General features: G+C 42.0%; 1 protein-coding gene across 5 annotated transcripts in view; it reads right to left on the reverse strand.

The window, feature by feature from the left end:
- The window catches only part of Rich (Guanine nucleotide exchange factor subunit Rich), a 253,655-nt gene that overhangs the window by 129,316 nt on the left and 109,303 nt on the right, over nt 1-15,036 (reverse strand). For all 5 annotated transcript variants that reach the window (XR_011391807.1, XM_070083585.1, XM_070083584.1 and 2 more), the window contains 2 exons: nt 10,063-10,177; nt 8,164-8,300 (listed from right to left, as the gene is read on the reverse strand). Coding sequence is in view for 4 of the 5 variants with exons in the window: in XM_070083585.1 (XP_069939686.1) it covers nt 8,164-8,300; nt 10,063-10,177 (252 nt within the window). In the remaining variant the exon portion in view is untranslated. The remainder of the gene's footprint in view (nt 1-8,163; nt 8,301-10,062; nt 10,178-15,036) is intronic.

A 15,036-nucleotide genomic window follows, 5' to 3' on the forward strand; every position in this document is an offset into this window, starting at 1 on the left:
GAGCAGAATAACCCAGGATCAAATGGAAGGACAAGCGCACCCCCCAGAAACACCTGCAGAAGGACTCCAGCCACGACACCCCCAAGGCAACTGAACAATCCAAACCAACCATCACACACCAATCCCTCTGTTTCCACCCCCCCCCGCACCACAGTTACAGTATTAGAACAGAAGTTTAAGGTTTGGTACACAAATGCAGATGGATTAACGAATAAACATGAGGAATGGCAAGAAAGAATCAATGAGAAGTCCCCAGACATCATAGCAGTTACAGAAACAAAACTCACGGAGACAATAACAGATGCAATCTTCCCACCAGGATACCAGATCATGAGGAAAGATAGAAGGGGCAGGGGGGGAGGTGGGGTTGCTCTGCTCGTAAAAAACAGATGGAAATTCGAGAAAATGGAAGGCATAGATGAGACGGGAGAAAGAGACTACATAGCAGGTACACTTCAGTCTGGGGAACACAAAGTGGTCATTGTAGTGATGTATAATCCACCACAGAACTGCAGGAGGCCAAGAGAGGAATATGAAGAGAGCAACACAGCAATGGTGGACACACTTGCTGAGGTGGCAAGAAGAGCTCACTCCAGCCGAGCAAAGTTGCTGATTATGGGGGATTTCAACCACAGGGAGATTGACTGGGAAAACCTGGAGCCACATGGGGGTCCCGAAACATGGAGAGCCAGGATGTTGGACGTGGTGCTGGAAAACCTCATGTGCCAACATGTTAAGGAAACTACCAAAGTGAGAGGGGAGGGTGAACCAGCAAGATTGGACCTTGTGTTCACCCTGGGCAGCTCAGACATTGAGGACATCAAGTATGAGAGTCCCCCTAGGAGTTAGCGACCACGTGGTTCAGTGCTTTGAATACATAGTAGAGCTGCAAGTGGAGAGAATAACAGGAGTTGAATGGGAAAAGCCTGACTATAAAAGAGGGGACTACATAGGGTTGAAGAACTTCCTGCGGGAGGTCCAGTGGGACAGAGAACTGGCAGGAAAGCCAGTAAATGAAATGATGGAATATGTAACAACAAAATGCAAGGAGGCAGTGGAAAGGTTTATTCCCAAGGGCAACAGTAGCAACGGGAAGACCAGAATGAGCCCCTGGTTTACCCGACGGTGTAAGGAGGCAAAAACAAAGTGCAATAGAGAATGGAAGAAGTACAGAAAGCAGAGAACACACGAAAATAGGGAGATCAGTCGCAGAGCCAGGAATGAGTACGCACAGGTAAGGAGGGAGGCCCAGCGACAGTATGAAAATGACATAGCATCGAGAATCAAGACTGACCCGAAACTGTTGTATAGCCACATCAGGAGGAAGACAACAGTCAAAGACCAGGTGATCAGATTAAGGACAGAAGGTGGAGAACTCACAAGAAATGATCAGGAGGTATGTGAGGAGCTGAACAGGAGATTTAAGGAAGTTTTTACAGTAGAGACAGGAAGGGCTGTGGGAAGACAGCACAGAAGGGAACATCAAGAGGGAATATATCAACAAGTGTTGGATGACATACGAACAACTGGGGAGGAGGTGAAGAAGCTCTTAAGTGACCTTGACACCTCAAAGGCGATGGGACCGGACAACATCTCCCCATGGGTCCTTAGAGAAGGAGCAGAGATGCTGTGCGTGCCTCTAACCACAATCTTCAACACATCCCTTGAAACTGGGCAACTACCTGAGAAATGGAAGACAGCTAATGTAGTCCCCATATTTAAGAAAGGAAACAGAAACGAGGCACTAAACTACAGACCTGTCTCTCTGACATGTATTGTGTGCAAAGTCATGGAGAAGATTATCAGGAGGAGAGTGGTCTAACACCTGGAAAGGAACAAGATTATAAATGAAAACCAGCATAGGTTCATGGAAGGCAAATCTTGTATCACAAACCTCCTGGAGTTTTATGACAAGGTAACAGAAGTAAGACACGAGAGAGAGGGGTGGGTAGATTGCATTTTCCTAGACTGCAGGAAGGCCTTTGACACAGTTCCCCACAAGAGATTAGTGCAGAAGCTGGAGGATCAGGCGCATGTAAAAGGGAGGGCACTGCAATGGATAAGGGAATACCTGACAGGGAGGCAGCAACGAGTCATGGTACGTGAAGAGGTATCACATTGGGCGCCTGTTACGAGCGGGGTCCCACAGGGGTCAGTTCTAGGACCAGTGCTATTTTTGATATATGTGAACGACATGATGGAAGGAATAGACTCTGAAGTGTCCCTGTTCGCAGATGACGTGAAGTTGATGAGAAGAATTAAATCGGACGAGGATGAGGCAGGACTGCAAAGAGACCTGGAGAGGCTGGACATGTGGTCCAGTAACTGGCTTCTCGAATTCAATCCAGCCAAATGCAAAGTCATGAAGATTGGGGAGGGGCAAAGAAGACCGCAGACAGAGTATAGGCTAGGTGGACAAAGACTACAGACCTCACTCAGGGAGAAAGACCTTGGGGTGACCATAACACCGAGCACATCACCGGAGGCACACATCAACCAAATAACTGCTGCAGCATACGGGTGCCTGGCAAACCTGAGAATAGCGTTCCGATACCTTAATAAGGAATCGTTCAAGACACTGTACACTGTGTATGTTAGGCCCATACTGGAGTATGCAGCACCAGTCTGGAACCCACACCTGGTCAAGCACGTCAGGAAGTTAGAGAAAGTACAAAGGTTTGCAACAAGGCTAGTCCCAGAGCTCAAGGGAATGTCGTACGAGGAAAGGTTAAGGGAAATCGGACTGACGACACTGGAGGACAGAAGGGTCAGGGGAGACATGATAACGACATACAAGATACTGCGGGGAATAGACAGGGTGGACAGAGGTAGGATGTTCCAGAGAGGGGACACAGGGACAAGGGGTCACAACTGGAAGCTGAAGACTCAGACGAGTCACAGGGACGTTAGGAAGTATTTCTTCAGTCATAGAGTTGTCAGCAAGTGGAATAGCCTAGCAAGTGAAGTAGTGGAGGCAGGAACCATACATAGTTTTAAGAAGAGGTATGACAAAGTTCAGGAAGCAGAGAGAGAGAGGACCCAGTAGCGATAAGTGAAGAGGCAGGGCCAGGAGCTGAGTCTCGACCCCTGCAACCACAATTAGGTGAGCACACACGCACACACACACGCACACACACACGCACGCACGCACACACACACACACACACACACACACACACACACACACACACACACACACACACTCACTCACTCACTCACACTCACACTCACACTCACACTCACACTCACACTCACACTCACACTCACACACACTCACACACACTCACACACACACTCTCTCTGAGTTTTCCTCTATTTTCTTAATAGTTCTTCTTGTTTATTTCCTCTTATCTTCATGGGGAAGTGGAACAGAATTCTTCCTCCGTAAGCCATGCGTGTTGTAAGAGGTGGCTAAAATGCCGGGAGCAAGGGACTAGTAACCCCTTCTCCTGTATATATTACTAAGTGTAAAATGAGAAACTTTCGTTTTTCCTTTTGGGCCACCCTGCCTTGGTGGGATACGGCCAGTGTGGTGAAAGAAAGAAAGAAAGGATTGCTTTTATCTTTTTTCTGTCTCATAAATATGCAAGATTATAGGTACGTCTTCCTACTTCTACTTAAACTTAGGTCACACTACACATACATATACAAGCATATACAGTGGACCCTCAACCAGCGATACATTTTAACGCAAATATTTTGCCTCGGCTAGCGCTTAAAAACCCGACAAGCGCTATTCGTTCCGTACGAGACGCGCCCACTTTGGCCGGAGCGCGCCTCACTTGTCCCGTGGGTGCCAGTGTTTACAAGCCAGCCACCGCGGTCGCTTCCAAACATACAACTGGAACATTTCATATTATCACAGCCTTTGTAGTGATTGCACTTGCAAAATAAGTCACCATGGGCCCCAAGAAAGCTTCTAGTGCCAACCCTACAGCAAAAAGGGTGAGAATTACTATGGAGATGAAGAAAGAGATCATTGCTAAGTATGAAAGAGGAGTGCGTGTCTCTGAGCTGGTCAGGTTGTATAATAAACCCCAGTCAACCATCGCTACTATTGTGGCCAAGAAAACGGCAATCAAGGAAGCTGTTCTTGCCAAAGGTGCAACTATGTTTTCGAAACTGAGATCGCAAGCGGTAGAAGATGATGAGAGACTCTTATTGGTGTGGATAAACGAGAAACAGCTAGCAGGAGATAGCATCTCTCAAGCGATCATATGTGAAAAGGCTAGGAAGTTGCATGACGATTTAATTAAAAAAATGCCAGCAACTAGTGATGTGAGTGAATTTAAGGCCAGCAAAGGTTGGTTTGAGAGATTTAAGAAGCGTAGTGGCATTCATAGTGTGATAAGGCATGGTAAGGCTGCCAGTTCGGACCACAAAGCGGCTGAAAAATATGTGCAGGAATTCAAGGAGTACATAGACAGTGAAGGACTGAAACCTGAACAAGTGTTTGTGACGAAACAGGCCTGTTTTGGAAGAAAATGCCAAGCAGGACGTACATTACTCAGGAGGAAAAGGCACTCCCAGGACATAAGCCTATGAAAGACAGGCTTACTCTGTTGATGTGTGCTAATGCAAGTGGTGATTGCAAAGTGAAGCCTTTATTGGTGTATCACTCTGAAACTCCCAGAGTGTTCAGGAAAAACAATGTCGTCAAGGCTAATTTGTGTGTGCTGTGGAGGGCAAACAGTAAGGCATGGGTCACTAGGGACTTTTTCTATGACTGGTTACACCATGCATTTGCCCACAATGTGAAAAATTACCTAATTGAAAAGAAATTAGACCTTAAGTGCCTCCTGGTATTAGACAATGCTCCTGGTCATCCTTCAAACTTGGCAGAGCGACTTTCTAGGGACATGAGCTTCATTAAGGTGAAGTTTTTGCCTCCTAATACCACTCCTCTCCTGCAGCCCATGGACCAGCAGGTCATTTCCAACTTCAAGAAACTGTACACAAAAGCTATGTTTGAAAGGTGCTTTGTAATGACCTCAAACTCAACTGACTAAGAGAGTTTTGGAAAGATCATTTTACCATCCTCAATTGTTTAAACATTATAGGTAAGGCTTGGGAGGAAGTGACTAAGAGGACCTTGAACTCTGCTTAGAAAAAACTGTGGCCAGAATGTGTAGACAAAAGGGGTTTTGAAGGGTTTGAGGCTAACCCTGAGAATCCTATGCCAGTTGAGGAATCCATTGTGGCATTGGGGAAGTCCTTGGGGTTGGAGGTTAGTGGGGAGGATGTGGAAGAGCTGGTGGAGGAGGACAATGAAGAACTAACCACTGATGAGCTGCTAGATCATCTTGAACAGCAAGAGAGCAGACCTGAGGAAACTGCTTCGGAGGAGGAGATAGAGAAATTGAAGACGTTGCCTACTTCTAAGATTAAGGAAATATGTGCAAAGTGGCATGAAGTGCAAACCTTTTTTTGATGAAAATCACCCTGATACAGCTACTGCAAGCTGTGTTGGCAACCTGTACACTGACAATGTTGTGAACCACTTTAGGAAAGTCATAAAGGAACGAGAGGTACAGGTATCTATGGACAGATATGTTGTGCGACAGAAGTCCAGTGACTCAGGAGCTGGTCCTAGTGGCATTAAAAGAACAAGGGAAGTAACCCCAGAAAAAGACTTGCTACCTCAAGTGCTAATGGAAGGGGATTCCCCTTCTAAACACTAAGAAGATCAACGGTCTCCCCTCCTCCCATCCCATCAATCATCACCAGATCTTCAATAAAGGTAAGTGTCATGTAACTGTGCATGTCTTCTTCAGTTTGTGTGTATTAAAGTTAATATTTCATGTGGTAAAATTTTTTTTTTCAATACTTTGGGGTGTCTTGCACGGATTAATTTGATTTCCATTATTTCTTATGAGGAAAATTAATTTGACTAATGATTATTTCGATTAACGATGAGCTCTCAGGAACGGATTAATATCGCTGGTTGAGGGTCCACTGTATATACATACCCCTCTGGGTTTTCTACTATTTTCTTTCTAGTTCTTGTTCTTGTTTATTTCCTCTTATTTCCATGGGGAAGTGGAACAGAATTCTTCCTCCGTAAGCCATGCGTGTTGTAAGAGGCGACTAAAATGCCGGGAGCAAGGGACTAGTAATCCCTTCTCCTGCACAAATTACTAAATTTAAGAAAAACTTTCATTTTCATTTCTTGGAGGGATGCGGCCGGTTTGTTGGGGAAAAAAAAAAAAAAAAACATGCAAGATTTCAGGTAAGTCTTGCTACTTCTACTTACACTTAGGTCACACTACACATACATATACAAGCATATAGTATATACACACCCCTCTGGGTTTTCTTCTATTTTCTTTCTAGTTCTTGTTCTTGTTTATTTCCTCTTATTTCCATGGGAAAGTGGAACAGAATTCTTCCTCTATAAGCCATGCGTGTTGTAAGAGGCGACTAAAATGCCGAGGGCAAGGGGCTAGTAACCCCTTCTCTTGTATGAATTACTAAATTTAAAAAGGGAAACTTTCGTTTTTCTTTTTTGGGCCACCCTGCCTCGGTGGGATACGGCCGGTTTGTTGAAAGAAAGAAAGAAAGAAAGAATGGAGACAAATGATTTTTAATACTTGATGTGCTGTTGGAGTGTGAGCAAAGTAACATTTATGAAGGGATTCAGGGAAACTGGCAGGCCAGACATGAGTCCTGGAGATGGAAAGTACAGTGTCTACACAGAAGGAAGGGTGTTAATGTTGCAGTTTTATAACTGTAGTGTAAAGCACCCCTCTGGCAAGACAGTGATGGAGTGAATGACGATGAAAGTTTTTCTTTTTCGGGCCACCCTGCCTTGGTGGGAATCGGCCGATATGTTAATAAAAAAAAATAATAAACATTTTACAATGGTAAAAATCCATCCAACAGATCATTTAGCTCATTTTACTGTTTCAATCCATAAATTTTATACCAAACAAGTATTAGAATCAGCTGTATTGCAGTTTTCTAATGTAATTTTCCTAAAAGCAGAAAATTATTATGGGAAGTAAATCCATACGAGTCACAAGAACCTGGGGAATGGAAGGCAACTAGGTCCAATCTAAGGAGAGAACAGGTCCAATTCCTTGGATCCAGAAATCCCCCACAAGCATCAAGGCACCTCCTTTGAGGAGTCATAAATGCAATAAATATCAAAAAAAAAAAAAAAAAAAAAAAAACACATAATTCATAACCCTTTCATATGGAAGCCTATAATGAGACCATAGCCATTCCTTAAGCTGGTCTTCTGCCAAAACTAACTAGCCTTCTTTTAGCCATCACAGATACAGTCTCGTAGAATCAGCCCTAATACACATTTCTAAAATAAATCTTAGTCTTGGTTTTGTTTAAATTTCTCCTTGCCTTTTACTGTACACTGTCACACACACAGTAATCCTCAGAATATTTGTGACTTCACCTGACTTTGGCTTTGACTTCATCTGACTTCTGTGTTCTAAAAATCACCCCTTCATCTTCTGTCTTGTAATGTCTTCACCTGATATGACTTCTGGCTTTTGCTTTCAGTTGTGACTTGATAATGATCCAAGAAATCAAAACCTTACTTAAACATTTATTTCCAATTTGTAGATTAACTGTAAGGTGTTCTGGTCAGAATCTTTACCTTTACTCTTCTATTAATAGTTACATAGCATAGGGTAATCTTTTTCAGGAGTATACCATTCTGGAATTAAAAGTTTTGGACATTTTCTTTCAAAATTATTAATATTTGTGATAAGCTAATTAACTTAATTAGGACTAACTAAAGAAAAATTTCATGAGTTAGTTTTCCAAATCTGATACAAAATAATGATGCCATTTGCTTACAAAACTACAAAATGTTAGGAGTATAAGGTGACACTTGCCCATAACACACAGCATACAATGATCCCATAAATGTAAACAGTGTGAAGTGTATTCTATACACTTATGTGTATCAATGTACTGAAAGTTTGTGAATAATTTTTTTTAATGAATTTCAAAATCTTTTGTCATAAAAACTGTCCTTTGGATATTCCAATACTAAAGAGTAAATACATACTTTCCATGCCTAACTACTGAATATCAATTGGGGAAACTTCTGTAAATACAAAACTTTTTAGTTAAAAAAAATATAAAAAAAGAATAAACATTTATGAATTATGTTAATACTATGGATAAAAAAATTAGTACCTGAGTATTTGGAAGGATCATTGAGAGGTCCTCATCAGCACATGCAGGGGACACTGGGGGTGTAGCATGACTGAACCCCACCTTAGTGCTTCCACAAGATGGCAGAGACGGTTTTGGTGAATCCAAGTCTGTTGGATCTAATAAAGAAAACTGAGATATAAAACTACTGAATTGATAAAAAACAAGATTGAAGGCTAAGCCAATTCTTTGGAAATTTAAGCTATCAAAAGTACACTAACTGCTTTTAAATCAAAATGCTCAATGGAAACACAAACCCAACCTCTATTTAAGAGGGATTTCTAGCTACCAGGGGCCCCAGATGTGAGTGTACACTCCACCAAACCCAGCCTATGGGTTGAGGGAGGGTACACTCCATTACACCTACCCCAAGGTTGAAGAAGTGCACACATCACAACCAGCCCCAGAGTTTGGGGACTAAAAATTCTATCAAACCCAACCCAGGGCTGAGGTCATGACCCCTTCCATCATACCTAACCCCAAGGTTAAGGGAGTCTACATTCCATCAAATCTGACTCAAAGTTGAGTGTGTGTGTATACTCAGCTTAAGAAATACAAATTTCTAGAAGAATAACACATCACGATTAAAATCAGTATGAAGAATACTATACACAGGCAACAGTAGTCACTGGATATGGTAAATATATAGCCACACTGCTTTGCCTTTTAGCTTATGCCATTCTGTAATGCATCTAAAGGCTGAAGTAAATATTCAAATAAATATCATACACACTATGCAAATATGGATGCAAAACAGCTGTTACACAAGACTCAGACAGTACTAAGTCAGATACTTGACATGAGGCAGACATGACAGCAGGAAGTGGTTAAAACTTTATAAAGCAGTGGAACAAAAAACCATTCAGTATTTTATGTAATATATTCACACATGCCCTAGGTAGTAGGTTGGTAGACAGCAACCGCCCAGGGAGGTACTACCGCCCTGCCAAGTGAGTGTAAAACGAAAGCCTGTAATTGTTTTACATGATGGTAGGATTGATGGTGTCTTTTTATTGTCTCATACACATGCAAGGTTTCAGGTATGTCTTGCTACTTCTACTTACACTTCACATACATGTACAAGCATATATACACACACCCCTCTGGGTTTTCTTCTATTTTCTTTCTAGTTCTTGTTCTTGTTTATTTCCTCTTACCTCCATGGGGAAGTGGAACAGAATTCTTCCTCCGTAAGCCATGCGTGTTGTAAGAGGCGACTAAACTGCCAGGAGCAAGGGGCTAGTAACCCCTTCTCCTGTATATATTACTAAATGTAAAAGGAGAAACTTTCGTTTTTTCTTTTGGGCCACCCCACCTCGGTGGGATATGGCCGGTGTGTTGAAAGAAAGATTCAAACATGCAGATCACTAACCATTCAATCAAGCTAAAATTACTCTGACCCCTCTCCTAATAATAAGAGCCATTTACACACATACTTTAAAAAATAATAATATATTTTGAAGCAAGAAAATCCAATTTCTGAATGTAAACAGGTGGTGGGTCTGTAATACCACAGCCAATCCTACTGACAGGATATATCAAAAATTTTCTCTTCACTGAAAATTCACAGGCCAGGAAATGTTAATTTGATCCAAGACTCAGTCTGCATCAGAACTTTGTGGTTGAAGGCTAAGGCCCACACATTTGTAAACCAGTTGGGTTTCAAAAATATCCCGTAATGATTTGGTAACATTCTGGAAACCATTCAGAACATGCACAATCACTGTATGCTCAGCTAAGGTCCTATGCAAGACTACTGAGATGCCAGGCCCGTACAACCCCTTCAGCAATCATGCACAGGTAATTACATATATATATTTTTTGATCCATGTCAATATTTATGAAAAGCATGTATACACTTAGATATGTAGACATCCTTACCAATCGAACGAAGAAAGCGAATGAGATCTTTACTGAGATCCCACTTGCCAGCCTCTAAAGTTGCATCCAAAAGACGAGTGGCATGACTTCGACTAACTGTGGCACTCTCCAAATTCTGAAATAACAGTCTAGACTTAAAAGGTGCTAAATTGGACCTTATATATGTTACTTCAACAATGACTAATTTTTTAAAAATGACATATGTATTATAGGTAGTAGGTTGGTAGACAGCAACCACCCAGGGAAGTACTACCGTCCTGCCAGATGACTGTGAAACAAAAACCTGTAACTGTTTTGCATGATGGTAGGATTGCTGGTTTTCTTTTTCTGTCTCATAAACACGCTAGATAACAGGGATATCTTGCTACTCCTACTTACACTTTGGTCACACTTCACAGACACGCACATGCATATATATATATACATACATCTAGGTTTTTCTCCTTATTCTAAATAGCTCTTGTTCTTTTTTATTTCTTCTATTGTCCATGGGGAAGTGGAAAAGAATCTTTACTCCGTAAGCCATGCGTGTCGTATGAGGCGACTAAAATGCCGGGAGCAATGGGCTAGTAACCCCTTCTCCTGTATACATTTACTAAAAAAGAGAAGAAGAAAAACTTTATAAAACTGGGTTGTTTAAATGTGCGTGGATGTAGTGCGGATGACAAGAAACAGATGATTGCTGATGTTATGAATGAAAAGAAGTTGGATGTCCTGGCTCTAAGCGAAACAAAGCTGAAGGGGGTAGAAGAGTTTCAGTGGGGGGAAATAAATGGGATTAAATCTGGAGTATCTGAGAGAGTTAGAGCAAAGGAAGGGGTAGCAGTAATGTTAAATGATCAGTTATGGAAGGAGAAAAGAGAATATGAATGTGTAAATTCGAGAATTATGTGGATTAAAGTAAAGGTTGGATGCGAGAAGTGGGTCATAATAAGCGTGTATGCACCTGGAGAAGAGAGGAATGCAGAGGAGAGAGAGAGATTTTGGGAGATATTAAGTGAATGTATAGGAGCCTTTGAACCAAGTGAGAGAGTAATTGTGGTAGGGGACCTGAATGCTAAAGTAGGAGAAACTTTTAGAGAGGGTGTGGTAGGTAAGTTTGGGGTGCCAGGTGTAAATGATAATGGGAGCCCTTTGATGGAACTTTGTATAGAAAGGGGTTTAGTTATAGGTAATACATATTTTAAGAAAAAGAGGATAAATAAGTATACACGATATGATGTAGGGCGAAATGACAGTAGTTTGTTGGATTATGTATTGGTAGATAAAAGACTGTTGAGTAGACTTCAGGATGTACATGTTTATCGAGGGGCCACAGATATATCAGATCACTTTCTAGTTGTAGCTACACTGAGAGTAAAAGGTAGATGGGATACAAGGAGAATAGAAGCATCAGGGAAGAGAGAGGTGAAGGTTTATAAACTAAAAGAGGAGGCAGTTAGGGTAAGATATAAACAGCTATTGGAGGATAGATGGGCTAATGAGAGCATAGGCAATGGGGTCGAAGAGGAATGGGGTAGGTTTAAAAATGTAGTGTTAGAGTGTTCAGCAGAAGTTTGTGGTTACAGGAAAGTGGGTGCAGGAGGGAAGAGGAGCGATTGGTGGAATGATGATGTAAAGAGAGTAGTAAGGGAGAAAAAGTTAGCATATGAGAAGTTTTTACAAAGTAGAAGTGATGCAAGGAGGGAAGAGTATATGGAGAAAAAGAGAGAGGTTAAGAGAGTGGTGAAGCAATGTAAAAAGAGAGCAAATGAGAGAGTGGGTGAGCTGTTATCAACAAATTTTGTTGAAAATAAGAAAAAGTTTTGGAGTGAGATTAACAAGTTAAGGAAGCCTAGAGAACAAATGGATTTGTCAGTTAAAAATAGGAGAGGAGAGTTATTAAATGGAGAGTTAGAGGTATTGGGAAGATGGAGGGAATATTTTGAGGAATTGTTAAATGTTGATGAAGATAGGGAAGCTGTGATTTCGTGTATAGGGCAAGGAGGAATAACATCTTGTAGGAGTGAGGAAGAGCCAGTTGTGAGTGTGGGGGAAGTTCGTGAGGCAGTAGGTAAAATGAAAGTGGGTAAGGCAGCCGGGATTGATGGGATAAAGATAGAAATGTTAAAAGCAGGTGGGGATATAGTTTTGGAGTGGTTGGTGCAATTATTTAATAAATGTATGGAAGAGGGTAAGGTACCTAGGGATTGGCAGAGAGCATGCATAGTTCCTTTGTATAAAGGCAAAGGGGATAAAAGAGAGTGCAAAAATTATAGGGGGATAAGTCTGTTGAGTGTACCTGGTAAAGTGTATGGTAGAGTTATAATTGAAAGAATTAAGAGTAAGACGGAGAATAGGATAGCAGATGAACAAGGAGGCTTTAGGAAAGGTAGGGGGTGTGTGGACCAGGTGTTTACAGTGAAACATATAAGTGAACAGTATTTAGATAAGGCTAAAGAGGTCTTTGTGGCATTTATGGATTTGGAAAAGGCGTATGAAAGGGTGGATAGGGGGGCAATGTGGCAGATGTTGCAAGTGTATGGTGTAGGAGGTAGGTTACTGAAAGCAGTGAAGAGTTTTTACGAGGATAGTGAGGCTCAAGTTAGAGTATGTAGAAAAGAGGGAAATTTTTTCCCAGTAAAAGTAGGCCTTAGACAAGGATGTGTGATGTCACCGTGGTTGTTTAATATATTTATAGATGGGGTTGTAAGAGAAGTAAATGCGAGGGTCTTGGCAAGATGCGTGGAGTTAAAAGATAAAGAATCACACACAGGGTGGGAGTTGTCACAGCTGCTCTTTGCTGATGACACTGTGCTCTTGGGAGATTCTGAAGAGAAGCTGCAGAGATTGGTGGATGAATTTGGTAGGGTGTGCAAAAGAAGAAAATTAAAGGTGAATACAGGAAAGAGTAAGGTTATGAGGATAACAAAAAGATTAGGTGATGAAAGATTGAATATCAGATTGGAGGGAGAGAGTATGGAGGAGGTGAACGTATTCAGATATTTGGGAGTGGACGTGTCAGCGGATGGGTCTATGAAAGATGAGGTGAATCATAGAATTGATGAGGGAAAAAGAGTGAGTGGTGCACTTAGGAGTCTGTGGAGACAGAGAACTTTGTCCTTGGAGGCAAAGAGGGGAATGTATGAGAGTATAGTTTTACCAACGCTCTTATATGGGTGTGAAGCATGGGTGATGAATGTTGCAGCGAGGAGAAGGCTGGAGGCAGTGGAGATGTCATGTCTGAGGGCAATGTGTGGTGTGAATATAATGCAGAGAATTCGTAGTTTGGAAGTTAGGAGGAGGTGCGGGATTACCAAAACTGTTGTCCAGAGGGCTGAGGAAGGGTTGTTGAGGTGGTTCGGACATGTAGAGAGAATGGAGCGAAACAGAATAACTTCAAGAGTGTATCAGTCTGTAGTGGAAGGAAGGCGGGGTAGGGGTCGGCCTAGGAAGGGTTGGAGGGAGGGGGTAAAGGAGGTTTTGTGTGCGAGGGGCTTGGACTTCCAGCAGGCATGCGTGAGCGTGTTTGATAGGAGTGAATGGAGACAAATGGTTTTTAATACTTGACGTGCTGTTGGAGTGTGAGCAAAGTAACATTTATGAAGGGATTCAGGGAAACCGGCAGGCCGGACTTGAGTCCTGGAGATGGGAAGTACAGTGCCTGCACTCTGAAGGAGGGGTGTTAATGTTGCAGTTTAAAAACTGTAGTGTAAAGCACCCTTCTGGCAAGACAGTGATGGAGTGAATGATGGTGAAAGTTTTTCTTTTTCGGGCCACCCTGCCTTGGTGGGAATCGGCCAGTGTGATAATAATGATAATAAATAAATAAAAAATATGTATTAAATTCCATGGGGAAGTTGAAAAGAATCTTTCCTCAGTAAGCCACACACATCCCTTTGATATACCTTTGAAGAGCTTTGAGAGTCTGACTGCTCTCAGAGCCCAGTCATGGGCCAGGCTCATCGTAAAAGGTGACTAACATGCTGGGAGCAAGGGGCTGGTAACCCCTTCTATATAAATTACTAAATGTAAAAAGAAGAAAAACTTTAGTTTTCTTCTTTTTTGGGTCACCCTGCCTTGGTGGGAGATGGCCAGTGTGTTGAAAAAATGTATTACTGTGTAATTTTTTCCAGGTTCTAAATTATTACAGTATTCAATGAAAGAGTGAGGCAGATGGCATAGGGGAAGAGAGAGATGGAGGTGTCAGAGGAATGACATTGGCAAAAATGGGTAGGGAGAAATTTCAGAAAAATTACAGCAAATGAGTGTTAGTAAAGCAAGGGGCTAGTAACCCCTTCTCCCGTATAAATTACTAAATTTAAGAGAAACTTTCGTTTTTCGTTTTGGGCTACCCTGCCTTGGTGGGATACGGCTGGTGTGTTGAAAGAAAGAAAAGTGTTGGTAAAGAAATCTGAATCTGTATTAAAGGTGGAATCACTGGAGAGAAGTGCAGAGTAAACATGTCAGGGCACTGGAAAAATATTTTTTTTTTTTTATTAACACATCAGTCATTTCCCACCAAGGTAGGGTGGCCCGAAATAGAAAAACTTTTATCATTCACTCCATCACTGTCTTGTCAGAGGCATGCTTACACTACAGTTATAAAACTCCAACATTAAATCCCTCCATCAGAGTGCAGACACTGTACTTCCCATCTCCAGGACTCAAGTCCAGCCTGCAGGTTTCCCTGAATACCTTCATAAACGTTTCCTTGCTCATGCTCCAACAGCACGTCAAGTATTAAAAACCATTTGTCTCCATCCACTCCTATCAAACATGCTCATGCATGCTTGCTGGAAGTCCAAGCCCCTCACACACAAAACCTCCTTTACCCCCTCCCTCCAACCTTTCTTAGACCAACCCCTACCCCGCCTTCCCTCCACTACAGATTTATACACTCTCGAAGTCATTCTATTTTGTTTCATCCTCTCTACATGTCCAAAGCACCTCAATAAATTGACTGTTCTCACAGTGGTGTTTTGCAATGTTCCA

The sequence above is a fragment of the Cherax quadricarinatus genome, chromosome 10 (genome assembly GCF_038502225.1).
Source record: "Cherax quadricarinatus isolate ZL_2023a chromosome 10, ASM3850222v1, whole genome shotgun sequence".
Taxonomy (NCBI): Eukaryota; Metazoa; Arthropoda; class Malacostraca; order Decapoda; family Parastacidae; genus Cherax; species Cherax quadricarinatus.